This window comes from Heptranchias perlo, chromosome 26, assembly GCF_035084215.1.
Source record: "Heptranchias perlo isolate sHepPer1 chromosome 26, sHepPer1.hap1, whole genome shotgun sequence".
NCBI classification, from domain to species: Eukaryota; Metazoa; Chordata; class Chondrichthyes; order Hexanchiformes; family Hexanchidae; genus Heptranchias; species Heptranchias perlo.
Window position 1 is genome coordinate 44,504,686 of NC_090350.1, and position 13,995 is coordinate 44,518,680.

At 45.8% G+C, this 13,995-nt stretch overlaps 1 protein-coding gene across 2 annotated transcripts in view; it reads right to left on the bottom strand.

Moving 5' to 3' along the window:
• LOC137342758 (synaptotagmin-like protein 1) overlaps positions 1-13,995 on the bottom strand; it is a 156,029-nt gene that overhangs the window by 51,984 nt on the left and 90,050 nt on the right. For both annotated transcript variants that reach the window (XM_068006936.1, XM_068006935.1), the window contains exon 9: positions 7,746-7,912. In XM_068006936.1, the coding sequence (XP_067863037.1) occupies positions 7,746-7,912 (167 nt within the window). The remainder of the gene's footprint in view (positions 1-7,745; positions 7,913-13,995) is intronic.

Consider the following 13,995-nt stretch of genomic DNA (forward strand, 5'->3'; position numbering starts at 1 on the left):
GCATCTGCCATTTCCTGATTCCCATTATAATTTCTCCTGTCTCAGCCTCTAAGGGACCAACGTTTACTTTTGCTACTCTCTTCCTTTTTACAAACTTGTAGAAGCTCTTACAATCTGTTTTTATATTTCATGCCAGTTTACTCTCATTCTGTTTTCTCCCTTTTTATCAATTTTTTGGTGATCCTTTGCTGGCTTCAAAAACTCTCCCAATCCTCAGGCTTACTACTCTTCTTGGCAGCATTATAGGCCTCGTCTTTTAATTTAATACTATCCTTAACTTCTTTAGTTAGCCACGGGTGGATCACTTTTCCCATGGAGTTGTTATTTCTCAATGGAATGTATATTTGTTGAGAATATTGAAATATTTCTTTATATGTTTGCCATTGTTTTTCAACCGTCATACCCTTTAATTTATTTTCCCAATCAACCTTAGCCAACTTGTCCCTCATACCTATGTAATTAGCTTTAGTTAAGGACTCTAGTTTCGGACTTAAGTATGTCACTCTCAAACTCAATGTGAAATTCTTTTTTTATTATTCATTCATGGGATATGGGCGTCGCTGGCGAGGCCGGCATTTATTGCCGATCCCTAATTGCCCTTGAGAAGGTGGTGGTGAGCCGCCTTCTTGAACCGTTGCAGTCCGTGTGGTGAAGGTTCTCCTACACTGCTGTTAGGAAGGGAGTTCCAGGATTTTGACCCAGCGACGATGAAGGAACGGCGATATATTTCCAAGTCGGGATGGTGTGTGACTTGGAGGGGAACGTGCAGGTGGTGTTGTTCCCATGTGCCTGTTGCTCTTGTCCTTCTAGGTGGTAGAGGTCGCGGGTATGGGAGGTGCTGTTGAAGAAGCCTTGGCGAGTTGCTGCAGTGCATCCTGTGGATGGTACATACTGCAGCCACAGTGCGCTGGTGGGGAAGGGAGTGAATGTTTAGGGTGGTGGATGGGGTGCCAATCAAATGGGCTGCTTTCTCCTGGATGGTGTTGAGCTTCTTGAATGTTGTTGGAGCTGCACTTATCCAGGCAAGTGGAGAGTATTCCATCACACTCCTGACTTGTGCCTTGTAGATGGTGGAAAGCCTTTGGGGAGTCAGGAGGTGAGTCACTCACTGCAGAATACCCAGCCTCTGACATGCTCTTGTAGCCACAGTATTTGTATGGCTGGTCCAGTTAAGTTTCTGGTCAATGGTGACCCCCAGGATGTTGATGGTGGGGGATTCGGCGATGGTAATGCTGTTGAATGTCAAGGGGAGGTGGTTAGACACTCTCTTGTTGGAGATGGTCATTGCCTGGCAGTTGTCTGGTGCGAATGTTACTTGGCACTTATCAGCCCAAGCCTGGATGTTGTCCAGGTCTTGCTGCATGCGGGTACGGACTGCTTCATTATCTGAGGGGTTGCGAATGGAACTAAACACTGTGCAAGCATCAGCAAACATCCCCTCTTCTGACCTTATGATGGAGGGAAGGTCATTGATGAAGCAGCTGAAGATGGTTGGGCCTAGGACTCTGCCCTGAGGAACTCCTGCAGCAATGCCCTGGGGCTGAGATGATTGGCCTCCAACAACCACTACCATCTTCCTTTGTGCTAGGTATGACTCCAGCCACTGGAGAGTTTTCCCCCTGATTCCCATTGACTTCAATTTTACCAGGGCTCCTTGGTGCCACACTCGGTCAAATGCTGCCTTGATGTCAAGGGCAGTCACTCTCACCTCACCTCTGGAATTCAGCTCTTTTGTCCATGTTTGGACCAAGGCTGTAATGAGGTTTGGAGCCGAGTGGCCCTGGCAGAACCCAAACTGAGCATCAGTGAGCAGGTTATTGGTGAGTAAGTGCCGCTTGATAGCACTGTCAACGACACCTTCCATCACTTTGCTGATGATTGACAGTATTCTGATGGGGCGGTAATTGGCCAGATTGCATTTCCCCTGCTTTTTTTGGCAGGACATACCTGGCAATTTTCCACCTTGTCGGGTAGATGCCAGTGTTGTAGCTGTACTGGAACAGTTTGGCTGGAGGCGCATCTAGTTCTGGAGCACAAGTCTTCAGCGCTACAGCCGGGATGTTGTCGGGTCCCATAGCCTTTGCTGTATCCAGTGCACTCAGCCGTTTCTTGATATCACGTGGAATCGAATTGGCTGAAGACTGGCTTCTGTTATGGTGGGGATATCGGGAGGAGGCCGAGATGGATCATCCACTCGGCACTTCTGGCTGAAGATGGTTGCAAACGCTTCAGCCTTGCCTTTTGCACTCACGTGCTGGACTCCGCCATCATTGAGGATGGGGATGTTTACAGAGCCTCCTCCTCCCATTAGTTGTTTAATTGTCCACCACCATTCACGACTGGATGTGGCAGGACTGCAGAGCTTTGATCTGATCCGTTGGTTGTGGAATCGCTTAGCTCTGTCTATGGCATGTTGCTTCTGCTGTTTAGCATGCATGTAGTCCTGAGTTGTAGCTTCATCAGGTTGGCACCTCACTTTTAGGTACGCCTGGTGCTGCTCCTGGCATGCTCTTCTACACTCCTCATTGAACCAGGGTTGATCCCCTGGCTTGTTGGTAATGGTAGAGTGAGGAATATGCCGGGCCATGAGGTTACAGATTGTGCTGGAATACAATTTTGCTGCTGCTGATGGCCCACAGCGCCTCATGGACGGTTCACTCGGTTAATCCCGGGGATGAGGGGGCGAACATATGAGGAGAGGTTGAGTAGATTGGGACTCTACTCATTGGAGTTCAGAGGAATGAGAGGCGATCTTATTGAAACATATAAGATTGTGAAGGGGCTTGATCGGGAGGATGTTCCCAAGGATGAGTGAAACTAGAACTAGGGGGCATAATCTTAGAATAAGGGGCTGCTCTTTCAAAACTGAGATGAGGGGAAACTTCTTCACTCAGAGGGTGGTAGGTCTGTGGAATATGCTGCCCCAGGAAGCTGTGGAAGCTACATCATTGAATAAATTCAAAGCAGAAATAGACAGTTTCCTGGAAGTGAAGGGAATTAGGGGTTACGGGGAGCGGGCAGGAAATTGGACATGAATTTAGATTTGAGGTCAGGATCAGATCAGCCATGATCTTATTAAATGGCAGAGCAGGCTCGAAGGGCCGATTGGCCTACTTCTGCTCCTATTTCTTATGTTCTTATGTTCTTATGGATGGCCAGTTTTGAGCTGCTAGATCTGTTCTGAATCTATCCCAGTTAGCACGGTGATAGTGCCACACAGCACGTTGGATGGTGTCCTCGGTGCGAAGACGGGACTTCGTCTCCACAAGGACTGTGCGGTCGTCACTCCTACCAATACTGTCACGGACAGATGTATTTACGGCAGGTAGATTGGTGAGGACGAGGTCAAGTAAGTTTTTCCCTCGTGTTGGTTCGCTCAGCACCTGCCGCAGGCCCAGTCTGGCAGCTATGTCCTTCAGGACCCAGCCAGCTCGGTCAGTAGTGGTGCTACCGAGCCACTCTTGGTGATTGTCATTGAAGTCCCCCACCCAGAGTACATTCTGTGTCCTTGCTACCCTCAGTGCTTCCTCCAAGTGCTGTTCAACATGGAGGAGGACTGATTCATCAGCTGAGGGAGGGAGGTCGGTGGTAATCAGTAGGAGGTTTCCTTGCCCATGTTTGACCTGATGCCGTGAGATTTCATGGGGTCCAGATTCAATGTTGAGGACTCACAGGGCCACTCCCTCCTGACTGTATATCACTGTACCGCCACCTCTGGTGGGTCTATCCTGCCGGTGGGACAGAACATACCCAGGGATGGTGATAGAAGAGTCTGGGACGTTGGCTGAAAGATGTGATTAGAACATAAGAACATAAGAAATAGGAGCAGGAGTAGGCCAATTGGCCCCTCGAGCCTGCTCCGCCATTCAATAAGATCATGGCTGATCTGATCCTAACCTCAAATCTAAATTCATGTCCAATTTCCTGCCCGCTCCCCGTAACCCCTAATTCCCATTACTTCTAAGAAACTGTCTATTTCTGTTTTAAATTTATTTAATGATGTAGCTTCCACAGCTTCCTGGGGCAGCAAATTCCACAGACCTACTACCCTCTGAGTGAAGAAGTTTCTCCTCATCTCAGTTTTGAAACAGCAGCCCCTTATTCTATGATTATGCCCCCTAGTTCTAGTTTCACCCATCCTTGGGAACATCCTCACCGCATCCACCCGATCAAGCCCCTTCACAATCTTATATGTTTCAATAAGATCGCCTCTCATTCTTCTGAACTCCAATGAGTAGAGTCCCAATCTACTCAACCTCTCCTCATATGTCCACCCCCTCATCCCCGGGATTAACCGAGTGAACCTTCTTTGTACTGCCTCGAGAGCAAGTATGTCTTTTCTTAAGTATGGACACCAAAACTGTATGCAGTATTCCAGGTGCGGTCTCACCAATACCTTATATAACTGCAGCAATACCTCCCTGTTTTTATATTCTATCCCCCGAGCAATAAAAGCCAACATTCCGTTGGCCTTCTTGATCACCTGCTGCACCTGCATACTAACTTTTTGATTTTCTTGCACTAGGGCCCCCAGATCCCTTTGTACTGCAGTACTTTCCAATTTCTCGCCATTGAGATAATAACTTGCTCTCTGATTTTTCCTGCCAAAGTGCATAACCTCACATTTTCCAATATTATATTGCATCTGCCAAATCTCCGCCCACTCACCCAGCCTGTCTATATCCCCTTGTAGGTTTTTTATGTCCTCCTCACTCTCTACTTTCCCTCCCATCTTTGTATCATCTGCAAACTTTGATATGTTACACTTGGTCCCCTCTTCCAAATCGTTAATATAGATTGTAAAGAGTTGGGGAGATTCTGTGAGTATGGCTATGTCAGGCTGTTGCTTGACTAGTCTGTGGGACAGCTCTCCCAATTTTGGCACAAGTCCCCAGATGTTAGTGAGGAGGACTTTGCAGGGTCGACTGGGCTTGGTTTGCCTTTGTCATGTCCGGTGCCTAGTGGTCTGATGCCGGGTGGTCTGTCCGGTTTTATTCTTATCATGCCTTTTTTAAGCGAGATTATACAACTGAGTGGCTTGTTGGGCGATTTCAGAGGGCGATTAAGAATCAAGCACATTGCTGTGGGTCTGGAGTCACATATAGGCCAGACCGGGTAAGGACGGCAGGTTTCCTTCCCTGAAGGACATTAGTGAACCAGATGGGTTTTTACAACAATCCAGTAGTTTCATGGCCACCATTACGGATACTAGTATTTTAATTCCCGATTTTATTTAATTGAATTTAAATTCCCCAGCTGCCGTGGCGGGATTTGAACTCATGACACCAGATTATTAGTCCGGGCCTCTGGATTACTCGTCCAATAACATAACCACTATACTCCCGTACCCTCATATCATATTATGATCACTCTGCCCCAGAGGATCGTTAACTGTGAGATTACTAATTAACCCTGCCTCACTCACAATACAAGGTCTAAAATAACCTGTTCCCTGGTTGGTTCCATGACATATTGCTCTGGTAAACCGTCTCGAATGCATTTCATGAACTCGTCCTCCAAACTACCTTTGCCAATTTGATTTGCCCAGTCTATATGAAGATTACTGGGAGAACCAGTGGATGTGGCTTATTTGGATTATCAGAAGGCCTTTGATAAAGTCCCACATAAGAGGTTAGTGTGCAAAATTGGTTAACAGACAGGAAGCAGAGTGTAGGAATAAATAGGACTTTTTCCGGGTGGCAGGCAGTGACTAGTGGGGTACCGCAGGGATCAGTGCTTGGGCCCCAACTATTCACAATATATATCAATGATTTGGATGAGGGAAACAAATGTAATATTTCCAAGTTTGCTGACGACACAAAACTAGGTGGGATCGTGAGTTGTGAGGAGGATGCAAAGAGGCTTCAAGGCGATTTAGACAAGTTGAGTGAGTGGGCAAATACATGGCAGATGCAGTATAATGTGGATAAATGTGAAGTTATCCACTTCGGAAGGAAAAACAGAAAGGCAAAGTATTATTTAAATGGTGATAGATTGGGAAATGTTGATGTACAAAGGGACCTGGATGTCCTTGTACACCAATCACTGAAAGCAAACATGCAGGAGCAGCAAGCAGTTAGGAAGGCAAATGGTATGTTGGCCTTCATTGCAAGAGGATTTGAGTGCAGGAGCAAGGATGTCTTACTGCAGTTATACAGGGCCTTGGTGAGACCACACCTGGAGTATTGTGTGCAGTTTTGGTCTCCTTACCTAAGAAAGGATATACTTGCCACGGAGGAAGTGCAGTGAAGGTTCACCAGACTGATTCCTGGGATGGCAGGACTGTCGTATGAGGAGAGATTGGGTCGACTCGGCCTGTATTCACTTGAGTTTAGAAGAATGAGAGGGGATCTCATTGAAACATATAAAATTCTGACAGGGCTAGACAGACTGGATGCAGGGAGGATGTTTCCCCTGGCTTGGGGATCCAGAATGAGGGGTCACAGTCTCAGGATACAGGGTAGGACTGAGATGAGGAGAAATTTCTTCACTCAGAGGTTGGTGAACCTGTGGAATTCTCTACCACAGAAGGCTGTGGAGGCCAAGTTACTGAATATATTTAAGAAGGAGCTAGATAGATTTCTGGACACAAAAGGCATCAAGGGGTATGGGGAGAGAGCGGGAATATGGTAATGAGATAGAGGATCAGCCATGATCATACTGAATGGCGGAGCAGGCTCGAAGGGCTGAATGGCCTACTCCTGCTTCTATTTTCTATTAAAATCTCTCATGATTTCTGCATTACCTTTGTTACAAGCTCCTATTATTTCATGATTAATACTCTGTCCAACGGTATAGCTATTAGGGGCCTATAAACTACTCCCACCAGTGTTTTCCGCCCCTTGATGGGGGGGTACAGATACACAAATCACTAAAAGTAGCAATGCAGGTTAATAAGGCCATTTTTTTTAAAAAAAGCAAACCAAACAGTGGGGTTCACTTCTGGAGGGATAAAATTGAAAAGCAGGTAAGTTATATTAAACTTGTACAGATCCTTGGTTAGACCACACTTGGAGTACTGTGAACAGTTCTGGTCTCCATATTATAAAAAGGATATAGAGGCATTGGAGAAGGTGCAAAAAAGATTTACTAGGATGATACCAGAACTGAGAGGTTATACCTATCAGGAAAGATTGAACAGGCTAGGCCTCTTTTCTCTAGAAAAAAAAAGACTGAGGGGTGACCTGATAGAGGTCTTTAAGATTATGAAAAGGTTTGATAGGGTAGACGTAGAGAAGATGTTTCCACTTGCAGGGAGACCAGAACTAGGGTTCATAAGATAGTCACAAATAAATCCAACAGGGAATTCAGGAGAAACTTATTTACCCAGAGAGTGGTTAGAATGTGGAACATGTTACCACAAGGAGTAGTTGAAATGACTAGCATAGATGCCTTTAAGTGGAAGCTAGATAAATACATGAGGGAGAAAGGAATTGAAGGAATTGTTGATAGGGTTAGATAAAGTCGGGAGAGAGAAGGATCGTGTGGAGCACAAGCACTAGCATGGACCAGATGGGCCGAATGGCCTGTTTCTACGTTACACACACCCCCTCAGGGATACACACACACTTGTAGTGATCCAAACATGCTGAAACATCCACAACCACTGGGCAATCTCTGATCTGACACATAGTTAAGACTCGTCCTGCTATGAGCTGGAATTAACACCACCAACTCACTGCTAACAGTTGGGCTTCCAAGAAATTCATGTCAAAATCACTTTTCATGAAACTCTTTGAACTTACGGATCAGAACGGTGTTTCTTGGCTCCAGCCAGATCATCACATTGTTGCACAAGAATGTGGAACTCACTACTGTGCTCATCATAATGCAGCGAGAAAGTCACACTGCCTCTCACATTGACACACCCAAAATCAGCATCGCCGTACAAGCTCATCATACTGCCACTGAGCTACAGGACAGAACACACAGCATTAGTTAGTGATGTACCTGCTCTCCCCTCTATACAGCACTAGTTAGTGCTTTTTCTGCTCTCCTCTCTACATAACATTAGTGATTGTCTGCTCTCCCCTCTACACAGCACCAGTTAGTTAGTGATGTGTCAGCTCTCCTCTCTAAACAGTATTAGTTAGTGATGTGTTTGATCTTCCTCAGCAAAGGGATATAGACAGGTTAAGTGAGTGGGTGAGAAGGTGACAGATGAAGTATAATGTGGGGAAATGTGAAATGTGAAATGTGAAATTACTCACTTTGGTAGGAAGAATAGAAAAGCAGAATATTTTTTAAAGGGAGAATTTGGGTGTCCTTGTACACGAATCACGGAACGTTAACATGCAGGTACAGCAAGCAATTCGGAAGGCAAACGGTATGTTGGCCTTTATTGCAAGGGGATTGAAGTATCAGAGTGAGGAGGTCTTGCTGCAATTATATAGCTATACAAAATCCTGGTTAGACCGCACCTGGAGCACTGTGAGCAGTTCTGGGCACCGCACCATCGGAAGGACATATTGGCCTTGGAGGGAGTGCAGCGTAGGTTTACTAGAATGATACCCGGACTTCAAGGGTTAAGTTACGAGGAGAGATTACACAAATTGGGGTTGTATTCTCTAGAGTTTCAAAGGTTAAGGGGTGATCTGATCGAAGTTTATAAGATATTAAGGGGAACAGATAGGGTGGATAGAGAGAAACTATTTCCGCTGGTTGGGGATTCTAGGAGTAGGGGGCACAGTCTAAAAATTAGAGCCAGACCTTCCAGGAGCGAGATTAGAAAACATTTCTACACACAAAGGGTGGTAGAAGTTTGGAACTCTCTTCCGCAAACGGTAATTGATACTAGCTCAATTGCTAAATTTAAATGTGAGATAGATAGCTTTTTGGCAACCAAAGGTATTAAGGGATATGGGCCAAAGGCAGGAATATGGAGCTAGATCACTGACCAGCCATGATCTTATCAAATGGCGGAGCAGGCACGAGGGGCTGAATGGCCTACTCCTGTTCCTATATTCCTATGTTCCTATATAGGGCTCCAGTGAGACCACACCTGGAGAACTGTGTATAGTTTTGGTCTCCTTACCTAAGGAGGGTATACTTGCCTTAGAGGGGGTGCAATGAAGATTCACTAGATTGTTTCCTGGGATGAGAGGGTTGTCCTATGAGAAGTGATTATGGAGAATAGGTCTATATTCTCTGGAGTTTAGAAGAATGAGAGGGAATCTCATTGAAACGTATAAAATTCTTAGAGGGCTTGATAGGGCAGCTGCTGATTCCTCTGGCTGGAGAGTCTAGAACTAGGGGTCATAAGAACATAACAAATAGGAGCAGAAGTAGGCCATACGGCCCCTCAAGCCTACTCCGCCATTCGATAAGATCATGGCTGATCTTCTACCTCAACTCCACTTTCCCGCCCAATCCCCATATCCCTTGATTCCCCAAGAGTCCAAAAATCTATCCATCTCAGCCTTGAATAGATTCAATGATTCAGCATCTCTGGGGTAGAGAATTCCAAATAGTCATGACCCTCTGAGCGAAGAAATGCCTCCTCATCTCAGTCCTAAATGGCCAACCCCTTATCCTGAGACTATGCCCCCTCGTTCTAGACTCTCCAATCATGGGAATCATCCTCTCAGTCATAGTCTCAAGATAAGGGGTCGGCCATTTAGGACCGAGATGAGGAAAAGATTGCTTCACTCAGAGGGTTGTGAATCTTTGGAATTCTCTACCCCAGAGGGCTTTGGATGCTGAGTCACTGAGTATATTCAAGGCTGAGATCGATAGATTTTTGGACTCTAAGGGAATGAAGAAATATGGGGATCAGGTGGGAAAGTGGAGTTGAGGTTGAAGATCAGCCATGATCTTATTGAATGGCGGAGCAGGCTCAAGGGGTCATATGGACTATTCCTGTTCAGATTTCTGCTGTTCTTATGTACACAGCTCTAGTTAGCAAGGTACCTGATCTCCTCTCTACAAAGCATTAGTGATGTGTCTGCTCTCCACAGCACTGGTTAGTTCATAACGTGTCTGCTCTCTCCTTTACACAGTATTAGTTAGTGTTGTGTCTGCTCTCCCTGTACACAGCACTAGCTAGTTAGTGATGTGTCTGTTCTCTCTACAAAGCATTAGTTAGTGATGTGTCTCCTCTCTACACAGTATTACTTTGTGATATGTCTGCTCTCCCCAGCTCTGGTTAGTAGGTGATGTGTCTGCTCTCCTCTCTACCCACATTAGTTAGTAATGTGTCTGCTCCCCTCTCTTCAGAGCACTAGTTTATTAATGATGTATCTACTTTCCTCTCTATACCATATTAGTTAATGTTGCCAGGGCTGGAGAATTTTAGCTATGAGAAAAGATTGGACAGGCTGGGGTTGTTTTCTTTGGAACAAAGGAGGCTGAGGGAAGATTTAATTGAGGTGTATGGGACAAGATAGAAAGGACAGGAAGGATCTATTTCCCTTAGCAGATGGGTCATAGATGAGTGACCCGGGGGCATAGATGTAAAGTAATTGGTAGAAGGATTAGGCAGGAGCTGAGGAGACTTTTTTTCACCCAGAGGGTGGTGGGGGTCTGGAACTCACTGCCTGAGAGGGTGGTAGAGGCAGAAACCCTCAACTCATTTAAAAAGTATTTGGCTGTGCACCTGAAGTGCCGTAACCGACAAGGCTATAGACCAAGTGCTGGAAAGTGGGATTAAGCTGGATAGCCCTTTTTGAGCCGGCACGGACACGATGGGCCGAATGGCCTCCTTCTGTGCCGTAACTTTCTATGATTCTATGATGTGTCTACTCTCCTCTCTACGCAGTATTGCTTGTTGGGACTACAGGAGAGAGTGACATGTCTAACGGATCCCAGAAGCCCTGCTTTGTGAACGGTCACATTGACCGCCAACCGGGAATCTACAAATTTTCTACTGATCTAAATAGTTAGTATATCCCAGTCTTACACAATATCATGTTCAGGCCACAGTGAGAGGCAAAGCCTGATTCTCCACAGGCAAAAAGTCAATTTGAAGTTGGTGTGACAATGACCAGGTGGGCTTTGCTCCCACTGACCCACCCACCCACCGACCTACCCATCCACTCTGGGCAACTTTCTGGGGTCGGCCTTATGCAGCTTTTAGTTACGTTCCCAGCAGTTTTCCCACCTGCACTGGGAAATCTACCGAGGGAGGGAATAAAAATGTCTGCAGCAGGCCTCAGGCCCCTCGAGAGAATTGAGCAGGAAACTGACAGTTCAAAAGTGCTGCATTGTGGAAATCCAAATCTCTCTCCACCTTTGGACAAGTTTTCTATTTTGAAGACAGCAGTGTGGGTTGGAAGGAGCGGAGGGGGGGGGGGGCCAAGGAGGGAGCAGAGAGGAAGTGATGGGCGGGTAGCGGGGGTCAGGTAGGATCATGGGTTGGGGTAAGCTGGTTGCAGTCTGAGCACCGAATCACCTCTTGTCTGAAGTGTGTCATCGGTCTGCTCTGAGTCCAAAGCTGATATTGAACAGCGTGTTTCCTTACAGTAAGTGTCAGCCTGGCTCAGTATTTTTTCCCTCTCGCCTCAGTCAGAAGAACATGGGTCGAAGCCCCAATTCAGGACACGAGTCCATAATCTAGGCCGAATGTTGCACTGTGCCTCTTTTTAGATGAGGCATTAAACCAAGGCCCCATCTACCTGTTCAGGTGGACATAGTTATTCAAAGAGTTGACCCCGGTGTTCTGCCCAACATTCATCCCTCAACTAACATCACTAAAACAGATTATATGGTTATTCATTTCATTTGCTGTTTCTGGAATCTTGCTGTGAACACATTGGTTGTCACATTTGCCTACATTACAACAGTGACCACACTTCAAAAATAATTTATTGGCTGCAAAGCCCTTTAGGAGGTGCTAAGGATGTGAAAGACAACATAAATGCACGTTCTTTCTTCTTTACCTTCAGATTGGGCTTTGCAAATATTATCCCAAGAATGATGACAACCTTGGTATGAAATTGTGTCTGATGAGATCTGGTGAGAAGTGAATCTCGTGCAGATTTGTACCCGAGTTACTGCAGCACCAACAGGCAGTGCAACTGTGCAAATACTGCTCATTTACGCTTCTCGATACCTTGAAAAAGGATCAATACCTGACGAGAAAGGGATTGAGGATTATAGAGAGATCTGTTTGATTCACATGGAGATAGGAAGAGAGGAGAGTCCATGATTGAGACAGCCTATGGCACGGACTGTGGCAGTATCCAGTTTCATGGGCAGAATGGCCTCTTCTAGTTCCAAGCTTTCTTATGCTGTCCTTGAGCGTATAGAGTCAGAACAACTCTTCTGCTCACCGACTCCAAATGTGAACCTTCTAAAGTTAAAGAAGAACTGGCAGGATAGTCAGCTTTGCTCAGGTAACAGAAATCAGGATTGCAACGGAGGCAGACTAAGGTCAGTCAAATAACAGCGAGACTGATTGTAGCACAAGCTCGGAGAGATCCTCCTGCTCCCCACCAATTCTCTGCCCAACTGCTAGTTTGTGTGAGGCTGGTGGACATTATACAGAGGGTCACACCTAACAAAACACAGCACTGCTCTCTATGTCACAGAAAAAGGTGTCCTAAAGTGATGCATTTTATAGAATCATAGAAGTTACAACATGGAAACAGGCCCTTCGGCCCAACATGTCCATGTTGCCCAGTTTATACCACTAAGCTAGTCCCAATTGCCTGCACTTGGCCCATATCCCTCTATACCCATCTTACCCATGTAACTGTCCAAATGCTTTTTAAAAGACAAAATTGTATCCGCCTCTACTACTGCCTCTGGCAGCTCGTTCCAGACACTCACCACCCTTTGAGTGAAAAAATTGCCCTTCTGGACCCTTTTGTATCTCTCCCCTCTCACCTTAAATCTATGTCCCCTCGTTATAGACTCCCCTACCTTTGGGAAAAGATTTTGACTATCTACCTTATCAATGTCCCTCATTATTTTATAGACTTCTATAAGGTCACCCCGAAACCTCCTACTCTCCAGGGAAAAAAGTCCCAGTCTATCTAACCTCTCCCTATAAGTCAAACCATCAAGTCCCGGTAGCATCCTAGTAAATCTTTTCTGCACTCTTTCTAGTTTAATAATATCCTTTCTATAATAGGGTGACCAGAACTGTACACAGTATTCCAAGTGTGGCCTTACTAATGTCTGGTACAACTTCAGCAAGACATCCCAACTCCTGCATTCAATGTTCTGACCAATGAAACCAAGCATGCCGAATGCCTTCTTCACCACCCTATCCACCTGTGACTCCACTTTCAAGGAGCTATGAACCTGAACTCCTAGATCTCTTTGTTCTATAACTCTCCCCAACGCCCGACCATTAACGGAGTAGGTCCTGGCCCGATTCGATCTACCAAAATGCATCACCTCACATTTATCTAAATTAAACTCCATCTGCCATTCATCGGCCCACTGGCCCAATTTATCAAGATCCTGTTGCAATCCTAGATAACCTTCTTCACTGTCCACAATGCCACCAATCTTGGTGTCATCTGCAAACTTACTAACCATGCCTCCTAAATTCTCATCCAAATCATTAATATAAATAACAAATAACAGCGGACCCAGCACCGATCCCTGAGGCACACCGCTAGACACAGGCATCCAGTTTGAAAAACAACCCTCTACAACCACCCTCTGTCTTCTGTCGTCAAGCCAATTTTGTATCCAATTGGCTACCTCACCTTGGATCCCGTGAGATTTAACCTTATGTAACAACCTACCATGCGGTACCTTGTCAAAGGCTTTGCTGAAGTCCATGTAGACCACGTCTACTGCACAGCCCTCATTTTTCTTCTTGGTTACCCCTTCAAAAAACTCAATCAAATTCGTGAGACATGATTTTCCTCTCACAAAACCATGCTGTTCCTAATCAGTCCCTGCCTCTCCAAATGCCTGTAGATCCTGTCCCTCAGAATACCCTCTAACAACTTACCCACTACAGATGTCAGGCTCACCGGTCTGTAGTTCCCAGGCTTTTCCCTGCCGCCCTTCTTAAACAAAGGCACAACATTTGCTACC